Below are 20,107 nucleotides of genomic sequence, written 5' to 3' on the forward strand. Positions count from 1 at the left end.
GTTATTGTCTGTATTTATTTCTGTCTAATGATCCTTGTCTATTATCTGACACTGAGTTTTCTTGTACTTGCAGACTTGGGGAAATATGATGGTTCACCGAGGTCTTGACCTACCTTGTCTAAAGATTAAAAATTTTGTGGTTGTGTTTGAAGACAAAAAGACAACAGAAGATATTTTTAAGAGGTGGAAAGATCTGCCTGTTGAGTTCCCCGGGCTTGATTATGCAGCATATTGTTCTTCGAGTGATGAAGATTAAGAACTTGGAATGAAAATAAAAGCCATTTTCAACTTTTCCCTAACTACTGATTAGAAACTCCTGTGCTGCATCATAAAGATTGTGAAAACTCCTGGGCCTGAGAATGATGACTTGGAGTGGGTAAAAAAACTCAAGGAAATAGGAAGATGAAGTCACACAGTTACTGTCTGATCTCAGATTTGCAGTGGTAACAGAACAAAGACATGGTAACATGACAAAGATGTGCAGTCATGCATCAATGGAACAAATGCCCATCTCTACTCAGTACAATCCATCTTAGTGTGACAACACCATCAGAAGCATGTAAGGTGACCTGCTGCCAGGCACAAAACATAGGACAGACCTCTTGAACGTGCCACGGTGATTATTTTCTGGGTTTCTTCCTGCTGTAGCCCTTTTGAAGATAAATGTGCCTCAAAAGGGGAGCCATGTAAAGAGGATAGCTTAGCTGAGTATTTCTGAATAATCACTTTGTCACTGCTTTCATGACTGAGCTCTTCCCCTCTATGTTTTCACAGCTCAAAATTAGGTATCCATTAAAAGACACTTCAAAAATTCAAGGCCTTAACTTGACTTAAAATTGTTTCTTTTAGTGGCAAGTGACTTTCTGTGTGTAAACCAGGATTTGTAACCTGGCTATACAATAAGGTATGTTTTTTCCAATAAATTACTAGAATGATTTAAAGAGAATTAAAAAATGTTTCTATAAGTATATTAATGGCAAAAGAAGGGGCAAGGACAACCTCCAGTCCTCATTAGATGGAGAGGGGAATATAGTGACAAAGGATGAGGAAAAGGCAGAGGTGTTTAACACCTTCTTTACATCAGTCTTCAATAGTGGGACAGGTTGTGTCCAAGACAACTGGCCTCCTGAACTGGCAGATGAAGTCAGGGAACAGTATAGTCCCCCTGTAATTGCTGTCTACAGCTACCTGAAGAGAGGCTGTAGCCAGCTGGGGGTCGATCTCTTATCCCAGGCAACCAGCAACAAAACAAGGGGACACAGTCTCAGTTGTGCCGGGGGAGGTATAGACTGGATGTTAGGAGGAAGTTCTTCACAGAGAGGGTGATTTGCCATTGGAATGGCCAGCAGGACAAGGGAGGTTATTCTGCCCCTATACTCATCACTGATCAGGCCACCTAGTGAGTACTGTGTGCAGTTCTGGGCTCCTCAATTCAAGAGAGATGATGAGGTACTGGAAGATGTCCAGAGAAGGGTGTTGAAGCTGATGAGGAGCCTGGAGCACAGCCATGTGAGGAGAGGCTGAGGGAGCTGGGGGTGTGCAGCCTGGACAAGAGGAGGCTCAGGGCAGACCTCATTGCTGTCTACAACTACCTGAAAGGAGGTTGTAGCCAGGTGGGGTTGGTCTCTTCTCCCAGGCAACCAGCAACAGAAGAAGGGGACACAGTCTCAAGTTGTGCCAGGGGAGGTCTAGGCTGGATGTTAGGAGGAGGTTGTTGGCAGAGAGAGTGATTGGCATTGGAATGGACTGCCCAAGGAGATGATCACCCTTCTCTGGACACCTTCCAGTATCTCAACATCTCTCTTGAATTGAGGTGCCCAGAACTGGACACAGTAATTTCACCCATGTGCCACTCTTATGTTGCCAGTTTGTAGCATTACTCATGTAATTAGTCATGTTGCCATCAAAGTTTAAAGACTGCTTGCACAATCTCACCCCTGCATATTGTCAGTGAACCTCAAATGAATCCTGCTCATGTGGAGGATAAGGAATTTCCACTTTGCTTTATTGGCTCTGAATGTAGTTGTGAAATGTGCCTACATTGCTCATCCAGGAAGCGTGAAGTTGCAAAAAAACAAGCTCAATTGCCATATTTTATCTGCTAGTTACTTCTGCATATATTGCCTTTATGGACACAAAGTCCTCCAGGGAGTGTGACAGTCATAATTGTGTTTTTTGCTTATAGCTCTTACTCATTCAGAAATGTGAAAAGAAGAAAAACTGTTACTCATTGGGGATTTGTCTAGCTATGTGTGGTTACTTAAGAACTGGTTCAGCTCTAGTTGCATTTTCACTGTTCTATCTAGTTTTGCACAAGCTACATCTGTAAGTTCTGCATTTTCTCATCTGCATCTGGGTCGAGGCAATGCCAAGCACAAATCCACACTGAGCAGTAACTGGCTGGAGAGCAACCCTGAGGAGTGGGACTTGGGGGTGCTGGTGGACAAGATGTTCATCACGAGCCAGCAGTGTGCACTTGCAGCCCAGAAAGCCAAGCAGAGCCTGGGCTGCATCAGGAGAAGTGTGGCCAGCAGGGCCAGGGAGGTGATTCTGCCCCTCTGCTCTGCTGAGACCCCACCTGGAGTGCTGCATCCAGTTCTGGAGCCTCTATGACAAGAGGGATGTGGAGATACTGGAGTGTGTCCAGAGAAGGGCCATGAGGATACTCAGAGGGCTGCAGCAGCTCTGCTGTGAGCACAGACTGAAAGAGTTGGGGCTCTCAGGTGACCTTCTTGTGACCTTCCAGGATCTGAAGGGGGCCTACAAAAATCTGGGGAGGGACTTTTTAGGCTAACGGAGTGACAGGACTGGGGGAATGGAGCAAAGCTGGAGGTGGAGAGATTCAGGCTGGAGGTGAGTAGGAAGTTGTTGAGCATGAGAGTGGTGAGAGGCTGGAATGGTTTGCCCAGGGAGGTGGTTGAGGCCCCATGGCTGGAGGTGTTTGAGGCCAGGCTGGCTGAGGCTCTTGGCAGCCTGATCTCGGGTAGGGTGGCCCTGCCCATGGCAGGGGAGTTGGAACTAGATGGTCCTTGTGGTCCCTTCCAACCCTGACTGATTCTATGGTTCTACATGATTCTGTGTTCTGCAAAATGTAAATAATAACCTTAGAGCAGTTCCATAACTGGTTGCACAGTTGCTGTGCAAACTGATTATGTTTTCTGTTCCATAATTTGTCCATTTCTCCATATGATTCACTCTCTTTATAGTTTCCTTACCCTTTTTTATTTCTACCTTAAATTACTATGTTCTGAAGCTGCAGAAGTCAGGAAGAGCTTCAGCTGTTGAAAGAATTGTTGTTTGCTGGTACTGGTATACAGTCTGGGAAAGGGAGTTTAGCTGTTAGCAGCAATAGACCTACAAAGTTGGTAAAGGTCATTGTCTGCCAGGTGGTTTTGGCTTGCTTCTACCACTGCAGCCTTTGTCAGTCTCACTGCAGGACATGCCTAAATATTAAACCTTGCAGCACACAGTCTCTTTGCAAAGGCTTTTAGATCATGTGAGTTTGAGTCATTTCCTTGAGGCATTCTCTAAATATGCATTCATTAGGGTAAGCTTCATATTTGGAAATTAAAACCAGCCTGATCCAAACCTGTGTTTGCAGTTTTGTGATATTCTGGTTGTCAGGAATAGCCAACAGTGGTAGGAAAAAAAAACATTTCTGTCTCTGAACTGTGGTTGTTTTTTTTAATGTATGTGGCATTACCCACAGAATGCTAGGAAATAAGTACAGTTTGGAAATATGAACTAGAAGCATGAGTTACAAGGGGGGAAAAAGTCTTTTGTCATAATCCTTTTCTGTTTTGGAAAGTCTGAGTAGCTGTGGTTTCATCTTGTTATGAAACAGTTGGTTATGAGCTCAGTTATACTGTTCATATACAGTGTATGAGGAACAATGCACTTTAGCCTTCTCAGCCCTTTTTTAAACCTGCATGGCTTTTGTCAGCATAGAATCAGAGAATCAAGCAGGTTGGAAGAGACCTCCAAGCTCATCCAGTCCAACCTAGCTCCCAGCCCTGGCCAATCAACCAGACCATGGCACTAAGTGCCTCATCCAGGCTTTGCTTCAACACCTCCAGGGACAGCAACTCCACCACCTCCGTGGCCAGTCCATTCCAATGCCAACCACTCTCTCTGCCAACAACTTCCTCCTCACATCCAGCCTAGACCTTCCCCAGCACAACTTGAGACTGTGTCCCCTTGTTCTATTGCTGCTTGCCTGGCAGAAGAGCCCAACCCCACCTGGCTGCAGCCTCCTTTCAGGCAGCTGTAGACACGTGAAGCAATTCAGCAGACTCCACATGCAAAATCCCCATGCCCTAACCCATCGTGTACCTAGTCAGTGGTTTCTAAGTTCCATGTCCAACCTCATGAACATGCAATCATTTCGTGGCCGTTTTTGGCAATTGGTGTCTACCACAAGGACTGAGGCAGCAGCAAGAAAGTTGCTGAGCTGTGTCTGGGGCTGCAGCCTGGACCTGGCTGCTCTAAGCAGGTTCCAGGAAGTAAGTAGAGGAAGGCCCAGCACTGGGCCTTGCCCTCTCCTCAGGCTTGAATTCTAGGTGAAATGACAAATTACAAGCACTAAATGGCTGATAGGCTTTTTTTTGTAGCTCATCTCAGTTGCAGCCATCCCTGGTGCCTTTCTGTACAGGTCCTTGGTTGGTGTTTCCACTGTCTGGAAAGCTGTCAACATGCCCAAGTGCAATGTCCTGTATCTGGGTCGAGGCAATGTCAAGCACAAATCCAGGCTGGGCAGTGAGTGGCTGGAGAGCAACTCTGAGGAGAGGGATTTGGGGGTACTGGTGGACAAGAAGCTCAACAGGAGCCAGCAGTGTGCACTTGCAGCCCAGAAAGCCAAGCAGAGCCTGGGCTGCAGCAGCAGAAGTGTGGACAGCAGGTCGAGGGAGGTGATTCTCCCCCTCTGCTGTGCTCTGCTGAGACCCCACCTGGAGTACTGCATCCAGTTCTGAGCCCTCATTACAAGAGGGATGTGGAGATGCTGGAGCATGTACAGAGAAGGGCCATGAGGATGCTCAGAGGCTGCAGCAGCTCTGCTGTGAGCACAGACTGAAAGAGTTGGGGCTGTGCAGGCTGGAGCAGAGGAGGCTCCCAGGTGACCTTCTTGTGGCCTTCCAGGATCTGAAGGGGGCTACAAAAAAGCTGGGGAGGGACTGTTGAGGCTCTCAGGGAGTGACAGGACTGGGGGGAATGGAGCAAAGCTGGAGGTGGGGAGAATCAGAGTGGATGTAAGGAGGAAGTTGTTGAGCATGAGAGTGGTGAGAGTCTGGAATGGGTTGCCCAGGGAGGTGGTTGAGGCCCCATGGCTGGAGGTGTTTAAGACCAGGCTGGGTGAGGTTCTGGCCAGCCTGCTCTAGGGTAGGGTGTCCCTGCCCATGGCAGGGGGTTTGGAACTGGCTGCTCCTTGTGGTCCCTTCCAACCCTGACTCATTCTGTGATTTTATAAAGGCTGTGAGACTGAACAGAACTGAACTAACTGGGGTTGGGGTTTTTGCTTCTTATTGTTGTTGTTGTTGTTCCTAATAAGGCATTTAAAATGCCTTGCATTGAGCTCAAATTAATCATGTGAAAGAATGTGGTATGAGCACTGGAAGAAGCTCCTATGTGAGATCATCCTTCTGAGGCGCTGGAGATCACTAACAAGTAGACAGGCGTTGCAGGGTGCGTGGAGATGCATTAAAGAGCACCCGACCGGCCTCACGGATCAACGCCGGCACGCCTGAAAGCCTTAGGAAAGAGCAAAGGTGAACAGAGGAGCAGCTGCGGGGTGCAGGAGCAAGCGAAAGGCCCTTGGGAGCTGCGGAAACGCTACCCGCATTGGGCTGCTTTAAGCAGGCGCTGGGCTGCTAGGCGACGCCCGGGCGCTAGGGGGCAGCAGGCCTGCTCCACCGCGGCCGTTATTTGCACCCGGAGCGCCTGCGGGCCGGGCGCAGAGCCCCAGGGCGGCTGTGAGGCAGGCTGCCGGGGGCAGAGAATGCGGAGCGAGCGCACCGAGCGGGGCATTGGTTCGCTTCTCACGGCGGTCCTCTCTCTGCTAGCGGATCTCTGGTGTAACTTGTTCCTGTGGTCTCAAGAGAAGCGTTCTCCGCTTTCGTTTGACCTCCTTTTAGTGAGCTAAATAGGTGCGGTTGATGGTTTAAGCGCTGGTTCAGAACTTGGGCTGGGCTTGTTGGTAGTGCTGTAAGCACTCTTACATGGCCTGTGGAAGTTTAGAGTTCTCTGAGGGGGAAAAAAAGAAGCAATTCTCCTCACATGTGAAAGCCATTAAACAGTCTCTGTTCCTGCTTCTCGTTTCACGTTCTTCACCCTCCATTTGTTACTTCAGCAAGTAAATATCCACGCATTGTATATAAACAGTAACGCTGTTGGATCTGCTCTTGAATCGGCTGAAAAGAGCAGAGATAAGCTCATGCTACCTCCCAAGAATGTGAGGACTGCCAAAATACACAGCAGATAGTTTGTTGGGAGAGAAATAGTACATATCGAGTAACTGTTGAGTCATAAAAGGCTGGAGTTAGTGTAAGCAGATGTTGGTTGCAGCCGACACTGAGGGGAAGTCGATGATCGCCACCCCTCCAGCCACCCACTGCCCGTTCCTGCTGCAGGGACTTCTCCGAAAGAGTGTTTCTAATTTCACGGAAACCCTTTGAAATTTGGCAGAGTTTTCAGAAGTATGTAAGGGAAAGGGAGGGGGGGGAGTGGGAAATAGTCTGCCAGAGGTTTGGCCTCCAACTGCGAAAACAGGCATTGCTTTTTCTAACTCTTCTCCTAGATCCACTGACCAGCACCCAGAAGAGAGCATTCGCGTTCTTTTAGAGTACAGCAGGAAGATGAAGGTCTGTATACTGCTGAACTCAGCTTCTGTTAACGTTTACATCTGTTGTTTTAAGCTGTTGCACAAGGCCAGGCTGTGATGTGGAAGCATTGCTTTTAAAGAAGAAAGGAAAGGGAAGTCTTTTCACATGTACTGCAGGGACATGGTTTTGTTTGCTTGTGGTTTGGACAGATTACAACAATTAGAGAAAGTTATTTAGAAGTTAAGAGAAGTGTGCTTTGAGAGTGTTAGGAATGTAATTATTGCTTCTTCCTGTCCTGCAGACTCGGCTAAAAATCATATTTGGAGTGGTTCTGTGCCTTCTGCTTTCCTTATTACTTATGGGTATTATACTGCTTCCATCAAGAGGTAAGGCATCTGTAATCTAATGTGGTGTAAAACACAGCAGCTGCAGCTACTATGGCATCTAAAGTTTGTCACATCATCTTTAGGATTGTTCTGTCAGGATTGTTCTGCCTTTATCACTTGGCAGAAATGTACTGAGAGCTGAAATATCCTGAAGGTAGGGTTGAAATGCCAGCAGAGGAACTCCTTGATGTGAAAAGCACATGAATTAACTTTACTGTTACCGACCCTTCTTGTGGATGGGGACCACGTTGGCCATTTTCCAGTCTCCTGGGACCTCTCCAGTGAGCCAGGACTGCTGGAAAATTATGTTCTTAGGCAGGACTGCAAAAGTAATTCTCAGATCTTCTCATATGATGTTATTTTGTTGTTGTTGTTGTTGTTTAGGAGTTACAAGATTCTCACAAGCTGTTAGTAATTTCCTTAAGCTTGGTGAATTTGTGTTTGGTTTTAAATGGTGGTATCATAATCACAGAAGTTCTCTATGCAATTACAAGTGAAACGTTTTGTTGTCGTTATTGAGGTGGTGTTTGTGAATATATTTAAGCCTACATTTGCAAAGTGCCATCAGCATTGTATAAAATAGGGATGCGTAGTTTGCTTTGGAGTTATTGTGGCAGCTGTAGGTAAGTCAACACATTGTGACTCTGCTGAGTCTCCTGGTAGTTTCAGATGAGTGTAGTTTGGAATCTAAAGCTTGAATGGCACTGACTTGTTGGTAAGTTTTTTCTGAGGTATAGTGCCATGGTTTATTTGACTATAGGACTAGGTGATAGGTTGGACTGGATGATCTTGGAGGTCTCTCCCAACCTGGTTGATTCTATGATAGTAAGAGCAGTACAAGTATTCACAGCGTCCTTGCACTGTAGCAGATTAACACTTCTGTAATAATTAACAATTAAATTGATTAACAATTAATATAGTAATAAACCCCCTACAGTCCAGTCACAATATTTACTTCAAGGGATTTTTCTTTTATCATTCTTTGTTCATGTGTTTGCAGGGTGACTGAGATAAGTCAGTTTTGCATTTACAACCAAATGTTATAGAATCAACTATCTGCTCTGAAAGTTAAGACCTGTAGTTAACATGCAGGTTTTAGGAAAGGTGAAATCTCTGAGTTGTTTCACTGGGAGAAGGGTTGAACATTTCTGAAGCAGTGAGGGTTGATTCTGTTACGCAACACGTGCATAGGATATATCAAGGTGGGAGGCAATGCTGGAGAAAGATACTACCTCAGAACAATAGTTTTGGCTTTTACTGTCAATCAAGGCATGCCAGATCATAGAGTCATAGAATCAGTCAGAGTCGGAAGGGACCACAAGGATCATCTAGTTCCAACCTCCCTGCCATGGGCAGGGACACCCTACCCTAGATCAAGCTGGCCACAGCTTCATCCAGCCTGGCCTTAAACACCTCCAGGGACAGGGCCTCAACCTCCCCTTGGGCAATCCATTCCAGGCTCTCACCACTCTCATGATGAACAACTTCCTCCTCATGTCCACTCTGAACCTACCCACCTCCAGCTTTGCTCCATTCTCCCTAGTCCCGTCACTGCCTGAGAGCCTAAAAAGTCCCTCCCCAACATTTTGGGAGGCCACAAGAAGGTCACCTTGGAGCCTCCTCCAGCCTGAACATCCTCAACTCTTTCAGTCTGTCCTCTTAGCAGAGGTGCTGCCTGATCGTCCTGATGGCCCTTCTCTGGACACACTCCAGCATGTCCACATCCCTCTTGTAATGGGGGCTCCAGAACTGGATGCAGGACTCCAAGTGAGGTCTCAGCAGAGCAGAGTAGAGGGGGAGAATCACCTCCCTCGACCTGCTGGCAATCCTTTGGCTAGTGTTAGCATGGTCAAATCTGAGCTATCATTACTCGAGAAATGTATGGTAAGTCAGACTTAACTCATACCAAATGTTAGTGTTAAGACAGGGCATCATATTTTTATGAGATTTTAAAAAAATTAGAGGAGTGAGAAAACAAAGAGGCTGGAGTCCATGGATCAACTTGGCATGCTGTGGAAGTTGCAAGGTTATGCAAAATACTGTAGGAGGAAGTGAATGTACTTTTCCCTAATCTTAAAACACAGAGCCTCACTAGTCTTATTCTGAGCCTCTTCACTACCTCAACCATTACAAAGAACTCTTTTCATCTCTATAGTTTCCTGGAGTTGCTACTCCATAACCACTCCTACAAGACATCACCTTTAGATCAATAGGATGATAAAGAATTTATCTTACTTTACAGAATGCTTTTGAAGGAACATTTTAGCCTGTTACGGAACACACAGTCACATTGAACACACAACTATGTGTCCAGTTCTGGGCCACTCAATTCAAGAAGGGTGTTGAGGTGCTGGAACATGTCCAGAGAAGGGCAACGAAGCTGATGAGGGGCCTGGAGCACAAATCCTATGAGGAGAGGTTGAGGGAGCTGGGCCTGTTTAGCCTGGAGAAGAGGAGGCTCAGGGGTGATCTTATTACTGTCTACAACTACCTGAAAGGGCATTGTAGCCAGGTGGGAGGTGGCCTCTTCTCCCAGGCAACCAGCAATAGAACAAGGGGACACAGTCTCAAGTTGTGCCAGGGTAGGTATAGGCTGGATATTAGGAAGAAGTTCTTCACAGAGAGAGTGATTTCCCATTGGAATGGGCTGCCCAGGGAGGTGGTGGAGGCACCGTCCCTGGGGGTCTTCAAGAAAAGCCTGGATGAGGCACTTAGTGCCATGGTCTAGTTGATTGGATAGGGCAGGGTGATAGGTTGGACTGGATGATCTTGGAGGTCTCTTCCAACCTGCTTGATTCTATGATTCTATGATTCTATGTTGAATTGCTTGTGGCTTCTTAACTCTCAGGTGGAACTGCAAGTGCTGCAACTATGTTTGAACACCTAAACATTTTGAATTCTTAAATAGTCTGCAGATCAATTGTAAGTAGAGGAACTATAAATTAGTTTTGTGGTTACAAACATTGTAAGTTGAAGACAGGCAGGAAATGGATACAGGGATGGAATGTTCTTTGTACATTCCATCTTCACTACTGCTTAAGTGAAAGGAGGTGGCAGTCTAGAAGGAATTAATTGCATATGAGAAATGTATCAATACAGACAAAAAAAATTCTGCTTGAGGAAACAGCAAAGAAATATATCAGCTGTAATCATGAAAGAACTGGAAGAAATCAGGAGAGGTTCTCCTCTCCCTCTACTCTGCCCTGGTGAGACCTCATCTTGAATACTGCCTTCAGTTTTGAGCTCCCCAGTTGAAGAGGTACAGGGATCTTCTGGAGAGGGTCCAGCAGAGGGCTACAAGGATGATTAGGGGACTGGAGGGCATGGCTTATGAGGGGAGGCTGAGGGACCTGGGGCTGTTTAGTCTGGAGAAGAGAAGACGGAGAGAGGATTTGATAAATGTTTATAAGTATCTGAGGCCTGGCCAGGAGCTGGGGGGACAGGCTCTGCTCACTGCTCCCTGGGATAGGAGCAATGGGTGTAAATTGCAGCAAAACAGGCTCTGCCTCAACACAAGGGGGAACTTCTTTACTGTAAGGGTCACAGAGCACTGGAATAGGCTTCCCAGAGAGATTGTGGAGTCTCCTTCTCTGGAGACTTTCAAGGCCTGTCTGGCTGTGTTCCTCTGTGATCTGTGTTAGATAGGATTGTCCTGCTCTGGCAGGGGGGTTGGACTCAATGATCTCCTTGGGTCCCTTCCACCCCCTAACATCCTGAGATCCTGTGACATGCCAGTTCCTCTTTTGTCTGCTGTGTTTCTAGTGAGTTTGTGTTCCTCATAATGTGACAGCTGGTTGTGGTTTATTCATGGAAGAGTATTAAAATAATTTTTTCAGTAGTTATATTGGAAAATAATTTTCTGTTTGGAGAAAATAGTAAAGGGCAAATACTCAGTTGCCATTATTAAATGGTTCCTGTGGGGTTCAGAAAAGCAAGGAGGGCAATCTCAATACAGTGAATGCCAACTGTGATTAAGAAAGTAGTGACTTTTCATAGGCTCATAGAATCAACCAGGATGGAAGAGACCTCCAAGATCATCCAGCCGAACCCATCACCCAGCCCCACTACTGAAAAAAGTAAGGGTGTCAATATATCAGACTTCAGACTATAATACAAGAGACTCTCTCACAGACATAGTATTTCCAGGCTTTTGGACCTGATCTTATGTGTAATACCCCAGTAGTCAGCTTCATTGGCATAAATCTCAAGTGTAAGAATGAAAGTTAGTAATGAAAGTTTTGGGGATCTGGTCTGTTGGTAAGGATACAATTGAGTTTTTTTGGAGTTTTTTGTTTGCTAACATTTGTAAATTTCAGGTTTTACACACAGGGTAACTGCTGTCTACAACTACCTGAAGGGAGGCTGTAGCCAGGTGGGGTTGGTCTCTTCTCCCAGGCAACAAACAATAGAACAAGGGGACACAGTCTCAAGTTGTACTAGGGAAGGTCTAGGCTGGATGTTAGGAGGAAGTTGTTGTCAGAGAGAGTGATTGGCATTGGAATGGGCTGCCCAAGGTGGTGGTGGAATCACCATCCCTGGAGGTGTTGAAGCAAAGCCTGGCTGAGGCACTTAGTGCCATGGTCTGGTTGACTGGCTAGGGCTGGGTGCTAGGTTGGGCTGGATGATCTTGGAGGTCTCTTCCAACCTGGTTGATTCTATTCTATGAAAACTGCACTTTGTCAATGAATGCAAATGAACCACAAAGGGAAATGAACAAAGCTGACATTTGATAAGATTTATTTCTGTGGTTGGCTCTGCTATCTGCTTTTGTTTTTTCCCTGGATATCTTTTTATCATCTTTTTTATTTCGTGGAGAATGGAAACACAGTGAAAGAATACCAGTCCTCACAACAGCTCTCCACATCAATGTCTATGTGAGGCTACAGAGATGCAAAGTGCTTTCCATGTTAAGGTCTGTTCTGTGAGTGCAGATTTTGAATGGTGTTCCTGAACCAGTCTTTAGTTTAGTGAAGTAAAAAATGGGCAACAATTATAGGAAAGAGTTGAAGATACTGATTTTAATTCAAGCATTTTAATCTATCTTCTGTTGCCTAGAAACAAGCATTCAAAATTATAAGTAATCAAGTAAGAAATAGTTGTGTTCCATTTTTTTTGCAGCCTGCTGGTAGAAATTCAGATAGGATTTGACATATTTTGAAAATCATTAACAGTCATAATAAATTATCACAGAATATTAAGTATGTAAGAGTGAGATGGATAACAGAGTCAAGGTTTAAAATGAGAGCTGTGCAAATTAGACCAGAGATAAGACATTTGTGATACTGCCTTTTTAGTTAAAAACCCTCTTAAAATGGGAGAGGGAAGCAGGAAATTTTCCCAGATTAAAGCATCAAACAGGACTCCAACTTTAACCCTCCTATAGACACAATCATGGAAACACATCACAGTATCACCAAGGTTGGAAGAGACCTCATAGATCATCAAGTCCAACCCTTTACCACAGAGCTCAAGGCTAGACCATGGCACCAAGTGCCACGTGCAATCCTGACTTGAACAGCTCCAGGGACGGCGACTCCACCACCTCCCCGGGCAGCCCATTCCAGTGTCCAATGACTCTCTCAGTGAAGAACTTTCTCCTCACCTCGAGCCTAAATTTCCCCTGGTGCAGCCTGAGGCTGTGTCCTCTCGTTCTGGTGCTGGCCACCTGAGAGAAGAGAGCAACCTCCTCCTGGCCACAACCACCCCTCAGGTAGTTGTAGACAGCAATAAGGTCTCCCCTGAGCCTCCTCTTCTCCAGGCTAACCAATCCCAGCTCCCTCAGCCTCTCCTCGTAGGGCTGTGCTCAAGGCCTCTCCCCAGCCTCGTCGCCCTTCTCTGGACACGCTCAAGCATCTCAGTGCCCCCCCTAATCTGGGGGGCCCAGAACTGAACACAGCACTCAAGGTGTGGTCTAACCAATGCAGAGTACAGGGATCTTACAGGGAATTTCTTTTACTAATAGGCATATTCGTGTAGAGAATTTAACCTGAAAGCTAGCACTAGGTAATCATCACTCAATACAAACAGAAGGAGATTCTTTGGTACTGTTTTCTGTGCAGGTTTTAAAGTTTGCCATCTCCTGTCCTTATGGTTAACATAACAAAGACCTCTAACATGCAGTCATTGTATCAGCAAGAGGAATTAACTTCTTCTTGAACTTCTTGGCATATTTCCTGGACGTGTTAGTTCAGAGTTTATACTGATAGCTTTTTTTGCCTATGGATTGGCATTCAGTTTTATTTCTCATGACAGCTTTCTTCTGCATTAGTGCAGACAAGGCTAGTGTCAAGTCAACCTGACATGTGCATTCTACAGGAAGTAATAGTCACTTAGCAGAAGAAAAGAAGAAAACATGTATTATCATTACAAAGTACCATAGGAGAGAATATGAAGAAACATTTCCCAGGAAGTCAGTGTGATCTTTACAGAGGGCAGCTGTAATGAGGAAGTGATGGAGCATGATATGAAACCTGAGGGCAACGAGTCATCTTGATTATCTGCTTGTCATCTGAGAGCTCTGAAGGAACAAACAGGGGAGGTGACAGAGATGCACTAGGCTGTAGTGTGACATCTCCACTGCCTCTGAAGGCAGTAGTCCCCTTAAAGAAGAAAAGCTTAGAATGCCTAACCTTAAAAGCTGCCATTATTATAAACTGATCTTTATTGGGATGTTCCTGCATTAGCATTTATCTGCTCTGCTTAGAAATCAAATATCAGAGTACCTGTCTTTCCTCCAGAATCATTGCTGATTTTATTTTGTAGCATCCTTGGAGGTGTTCAAGCAAAGCCTGAATGAGGCACTTAGTGCCATGGTCTGGTTGATTGGCCAGGGCTGGGTGCTAGGTTGGACTGGATGAGCTTGGAGGTCTCTTCCAACCTGGCTGATTCTATGATTCATTAAATAAAATGTTGGCATTTGCGTTCACTCACTCATTACTTCTGAACATTATTTTTACCTGCATAACTTCCTCTCTTTTATCCCTGTGACTACAAAGAAATATAGATGGGTGGTGATTATTTTGCAAGCCTCTTGTCAGTCTAACAGTGGTTAACAAGGAATTTAAGAAATTTGGCAGTTGTGTTTGTATCCACATCCTGTTGTTTGACTTTCCATTGAACATACGCAGATCCCTGTTAAAATATTTCATAGAATCATAGGATCAGCCAGATTGGAAGAGACCTCCAAGATCATCCAGTCCAAGCTAGCCCTAGCCAGTCAACTAGACCATGGCACTGTCTCATCCAGGCTTTGCTTCAACATCTTCAGGGATGGTGACTCCACCACCTCCCTGAGCACCCCATTCCAATGCCAATCACTCTCTGACAACAACTTCCTCCTAACATCCAGCCTAGACCTCCCCCAGCACAATGTGAGACTGTGTCCCTTCTGTTGCTGCTTGCCTGGCACAAGAGACCAACCCCACCTGGCTACAGCCTCCCTTCAGGTAGTTGTAGAGAGCAATGAGGTCTGCCCTGAACCTCCTCTTCTGCAGGCTGCACACCCCCAGCTCCCTCAGCCTCTCCTCACAGGGCTCTGCTCCAGGCCCCTCACCAGTTTTGTCATCCTTCTCTGGACACCTTCCAGCACCTCAACATCTCTCTTGAATTGAGGAGCCCAGGACTGGACACAGTACTCAAGATGTGGCCTGACCAGTGTTGAGTACAGGGGCAGAATAGCTTCCTTTGTCCTTCTGGCCAGGATGCCATTGTCTCTTGGCCACCTGGGCACACTGCTGCTTCATCTTCAGCTACTATCTATCAGTAGCCCCAATAGTCAATACATACCACACAAGTTCATGAAACCAAAGCTTCTAAAAACATGGTTTGTCAAATTATCATGTCTGAGTGAATACAAGACTGGGTCAGATAAATTAGTTTCTCTAGTTTCTAAATTTGTATTGTTCACAGTATCACAGTATCACCAAGGTTGGAAGAGACCTCACAGATCATCAAGTCCAACCCTTTACCACAGTGCCCAAGGCTAGACCATGGCACCAAGTGCCACATCCAACCTTGCCTTGAACTGCCCCAGGGACGACGACTCCACCACCTCCCCGGGCAGCCCATTCCAGTGCCCAATGACTCTCTCAGTGAAGAACTTTCTCTTCACCTCGAGCCGAAATTTCCCCTGGCGCAGCCTGAGGCTGTGTCCTCTTGTTCTGGTGCTGGCCACTTGAGAGAAGAGAGCAACCTCCCCCTGGCCACAACCACCCTTCAGGTAGTTGTAGACAGCAATAAGGTCACCCCTGAGCCTCCTCTTCTCCAGGCTAAACAACCCCAGCTCTTGTTAAAGATAAGCCTTTCAGAGGCTAAATTGCCTTATCAGAACAGTAATAGATGTCTTTCTTTTCTAATGTGCCTACTCTGCATACCTCCAGGATTATGCTATTGTGCTGGTTTGAGCCTAGCTGGGATATTTTGGTGAGAAGAATTAGATGCTAGGCTGTGAAAAGGAAACAGTGGTGATGTCTGCTGCACTCATAGGCTTGCTGAGATGTATAAGAACAAGAACATAAATATAGATAACAGAATCTCTCTGGGCTTTTTGGGCTGCCCTTCTCTCTCTAACCTGCCTGAATAATCCTTCTGCTTCCTAACCTCCTTGGCCGATGCTCCAAACTCACTTTGAACGTAAGCAAAATCAAGGGTAAAGTAGAGGGGTGGGAAGAACGTGGAAGGGTGGTTGGGAGCCCATCCTTGGGACTCTGTTTTTTGGGAGGGCTGTGTTCTTTTTAACTTGTATGTTTCTGTCTCTAGCTGTATGTATTATAAATACCTGCTTGTATATTGTGCTAAGCTGTTAATAGAAAGCTTCATTCCATTTTCCAGAGTGGCTGAGTCTAATCTGGGTGATTTTCTGGGGGAGGGGGCAGGTAACACTCAAACCATCCCAGCTATGCTTGCTAAGTATAGAAAAAAAATAATATAGTGAACTAGTAATTGCTTCTTTTTTTCCCCCCCTTTCATTTTATTTCTTCCTATTTTTTTTCACTCTTTAGCAATCAACACAAATGATGGGCCCAGAGCTCTTACACTGGAGGATTATTTGAATGGAAACTTCCAATACAAAACATTTTTTCCCTATTGGGTGTCAGGTAGGTAAAACCAATTCTCAAATTGACAGAAACTTTTGTAATTCATTATTCCAGACACAAATCCAGAAATGTATTTACACAAATCCAGAAATGTGTTTTCCTTTCGGCTTTCCTGGAAATGAATGCTAACTATGAAATTGAACAACCTGCTAGTCAAAACTTATGGTTGAAATTTACTCTTCTGTCAGTCATTCTAGAAATTTCAGGTAGTTGATATTTCAACAGAACATGTTTCAGTCAAATATAAACTGTAATTTTACAGAGGCTTTCAATGTTTTCTTCCTTTTGCTGTCATATTCTTTGCAGCAAGTGAAAGAAATATGGCAGTGTCAGTCATTTCTTAAGCAATCTCCATTTTCTTTGTGTTTGTTGCAGCACTTTTTCATTTGCCATTCATGATAATTGAGGTATCCTAACTTCCCATTCTTTATTTTATGTAGTACCTAGCTCTGCAGTGAGCCCAATGGTTCTTACCTCATTTAAGGAAGTGCTGACACTGCTGGAGTTCACAACTTCCAATACATTGCATAGAAAATAAGGCAGAGTTTCTAAGCAAGTTCCTTAAGGTAGAAGTTAATTGCTGCTGTCTACAACTACCTGAAGGGAGGTTGTAGCCAGGTGGGAGTTGTTCTCTTCTCCCGGAGAACAGGGGGACACAGTCTCAAGTTGTGGTGGGGGAGGTCTAGGCTGGATGTTAGGAGGAAGTTGTTGGCAGAGAGAGTGATTGGCATTGGATTGGAATGGGCTGCCCAGGGAGGTGGTGGAGTTGCCCTCCCTGGAGGTGTTGCAGCAAAGCCTGGATGAGGCACTTAGTGCCATGGTGTAGTTGACTGGCTAGGGCTGGGTGCTAGGTTGAACTGGATGATGTTGGAGGCCTCTTCCAACCTAGTTGATTCTATTCTATAATTCTATGACGTGTCTGTATGTGGCTGAAATACTAGTCTTGTTTATCATGGAGTTGCAGCAGCCCCAAAAGGCTTGAGTCAGATTGAATTACATTCTAGCACACACACACACACTGTTGCCACTCCTATTTTATCTACTGTGTTCAGGTTAGAGATGAGAAACATGGTGACTATTCATGTGGAATTCTTGCTAAGTTAATTTTAACCCACAATTTTAGAACTGAACTGAAGCCTCCCAGGACATCACTACTAGCATTTCAAGTTTTACAATTAGCAGTTTGAAGTATGTTGCCATAACTTGTGTGATATAATAATTTGTTGGCCTTCTTTCTGAATGTCTTGGGTATGTAGGCATCATATCACCTAAACCTAATATTCTGCTTCCCTTTGTCTTTCTAATTTGGACTTACCTTTCCACTTGATATTTACAAAGCTTATGCAAAAGTCATGCCACAGATTCCATCTTTATGTCTGCAGCATTCCATACACCTACTTTTCTTCAGAAGCAATGAGTTAAAATTCAGTGTCTCTTCCTAAGAGTTTCTGGCAACACGACAAATGCTGTTACACAAATCACAGAATCAGAGTCACTCGTGGTTGGTAGGGACCACAAGGATCATCTAGTTCTAAACTCCCCTGCCATGGGCAGGGACACCCTACCCTAGATCAGGCTGCACACAGCCTCATCCAGCCTGGCCTCAGCCACCTTCTTGGGTAACCCAGTCCAAGCTCTCACCACTCTCGTGCTGAACAACATCCTCCTCACATCCACTCTGAATCTCCCCATCTCCAGCTTTGCTCCTTTCCCCCTAGTCCTGTCACTCCCTGAGAGCCTAAAAAGTCCCTCCCCAGATCTCTTGTAGGCCCCCTTCAGATCCTGGAAAGCCACAAGAAGGTCACCTGGGAGCTGCTGCAGCCCTCTGAGCATCCTCCTGGCCCTTTTTTGGACACGCTCCAGCATCTCCACATCCCTCTTGTAATAGGGGCTCCAAAACTGGATGCAGTACTCCAAGTGAGGTCTCAGCAGAGCAGAGAAGAGGGGGAGAATCACCTCCCTCGACCTGCTGGCCCAGATTGGCCCTCTGGGCTCATAGAAGTGTACTCAAAAGATCTATGCCCTGATAAGATTTCCTAGAAATTAATACCTTATACAATGCTTCAGGCTGCTTTTAAACTATTAAAGTCTCTCTCCTTAGCTGCACCAAGTATGAAATTCTTCATTTCTGTTTATGGCAGTTAAAATAATGATGTGAAACTAAAATTCTGATCTTCATGCTGTACCAAACTGTAACTCAGGTCTTGAGCATGGGCAGGCTTAAATTCCATTATCCACTTCATGGAATTACATCTCATTTTGTGGGACCTATGTGAGGGCAGTATTCTTTCTGTATGTCAGTGATGTGGTATTGCTGTTACCTGCAGAGTTTGCACAAATGAAACTGGTGTGGTGACATTGCAAACACAGATTTTGGCTGTTTCCTTTTAGAACTCTACATTGTGATGCTGACTTTCTAACAACTCTGCTGTTCTTGCTCAGACATTACTGAGAAGAAAATGTGTTATTTAATCATAAACTAGCTGATTCTGTGTGCAGTGTGTAGAACTCAAGAACCCTGAAGATGGTTTGTTGACAAATCTATACTTTGGAATCATTGGAACAAACCCATTTTTATATATACCTGCCAAAAGATACTTGTTCAAAATCTATTCATTGACAAGAATGTGAGTACATTGATAAACACATCTGTTTTGTAGTGTCTTCTGTGCAAGGTAACAGCCCTTTTATCTTGTTTATAAAGATAATGAATATCTTCATCAGTCTGCAGAAGATGATATTGTTCTTTACAATGTTGACATGAACTACCCAACTACCATCATGACTAACAGCACACTGGTATGTATCTTTTCAGTTGATAAAAAGGCAGTAAAGTGCAGTTCTGTTTCAAGTGCCAATTTAAAAGTTAGTGGATTAAAGCTCAACTCATAAATCCTAATTTAAAAGTTTTTTTTACTAGAATTTAATCTCCTTCTTAATCTTTCAGAAACAAGTTAATGCTTCAAATTATGTGTTATCATCAGACAAATATTTCATAGCTCTGGAAAGCAATTATTCAAAGGTAATTATTTTAATATACCACTTAATGGGTTGTTTGTTTTCATGTAGTGCTTTTTTTTTTTGATTGTGGTTTCCATAGATAAATGTTTCTGGGTGCTTTCTTGAGAAAGGAGTAGGCTGTGAAAAGGCAGCTGATTATTTTTTAATTAGACTCTTTTTTTTCCAAGTTAATAATATTATTTCTTTGATTAAATTTTGCAGCTGTGGAGATACTCTTATACAGCATCATACCACATTTATGACCTCATATATGGGTAAGGCATGATACTCTTACAGAGAGCCATGGTGAATGACTCTAGTGATCTGCTAACAAGCATTTCCACTGGAAAAGCCTTTAGTAATGTGGCTAACACCCTGCTTTGCTTTTACTTCAATCTGTCAGCTTAGTTGTTTGCTTGCTAAAAAAAATGGCTTCTAAGAAAATTAAACAGTCTTTCCATCTACTCATCCAGGTATCTGGACTGATTTATGTTTCATGCTCTAAAACTTTAACTGCTCAAAATTCTTACCTTTTTTTTCCTTCTTTGCATAATTTTCTTCCACTTAATCTTGGCTATCTGAGTCCACTCCACTGTCAGACCTGATGTCTCTATGCCCTACTCTTGTCTAGTTCATCCTTTTTATGGTTGATCTGATCTCATGTGTCCTTTAGTACTCCAGTGATCTTGTAACAGTCCATCCTGAATTCCTCAAAGCTTTACAGCTTCTGTCATGGCAAATGGTCTGTTTCCCAGAATCTTCCCTATACCACTTCTTTTTCCACCAAACTTGGAAGCATCTGCCTCCCTAG

The 20,107-nt window shown here is 44.6% G+C and overlaps 2 protein-coding genes across 3 annotated transcripts in view; both read left to right on the top strand.

Annotated features, from left to right (window-relative positions):
* The window catches only part of IFIH1 (interferon induced with helicase C domain 1), a 35,957-nt gene extending 35,133 nt beyond the window's left edge, over nucleotides 1–824 (top strand). For both annotated transcript variants that reach the window (XM_064164090.1, XM_064164087.1), the window contains exon 16: nucleotides 74–824. In XM_064164090.1, the coding sequence (XP_064020160.1) occupies nucleotides 74–256 (183 nt within the window). In that variant the 3' untranslated portion in view covers nucleotides 257–824. The remainder of the gene's footprint in view (nucleotides 1–73) is intronic.
* A 5,077-nt stretch (nucleotides 825–5,901) lies between these two features.
* The window catches only part of FAP (fibroblast activation protein alpha), a 48,681-nt gene continuing 34,475 nt past the window's right edge, over nucleotides 5,902–20,107 (top strand). Inside the window, exons 1-7 of the mRNA XM_064167543.1 lie at nucleotides 5,902–6,689; nucleotides 6,791–6,854; nucleotides 7,117–7,201; nucleotides 16,201–16,296; nucleotides 19,001–19,095; nucleotides 19,244–19,318; nucleotides 19,519–19,571. Of these exons, the coding sequence (XP_064023613.1) occupies nucleotides 6,849–6,854; nucleotides 7,117–7,201; nucleotides 16,201–16,296; nucleotides 19,001–19,095; nucleotides 19,244–19,318; nucleotides 19,519–19,571 (410 nt within the window). The 5' untranslated portion in view covers nucleotides 5,902–6,689; nucleotides 6,791–6,848. The remainder of the gene's footprint in view (nucleotides 6,690–6,790; nucleotides 6,855–7,116; nucleotides 7,202–16,200; nucleotides 16,297–19,000; nucleotides 19,096–19,243; nucleotides 19,319–19,518; nucleotides 19,572–20,107) is intronic.

The sequence above is a fragment of the Pogoniulus pusillus genome, chromosome 2 (genome assembly GCF_015220805.1).
Source record: "Pogoniulus pusillus isolate bPogPus1 chromosome 2, bPogPus1.pri, whole genome shotgun sequence".
Taxonomy (NCBI): domain Eukaryota; kingdom Metazoa; phylum Chordata; class Aves; order Piciformes; family Lybiidae; genus Pogoniulus; species Pogoniulus pusillus.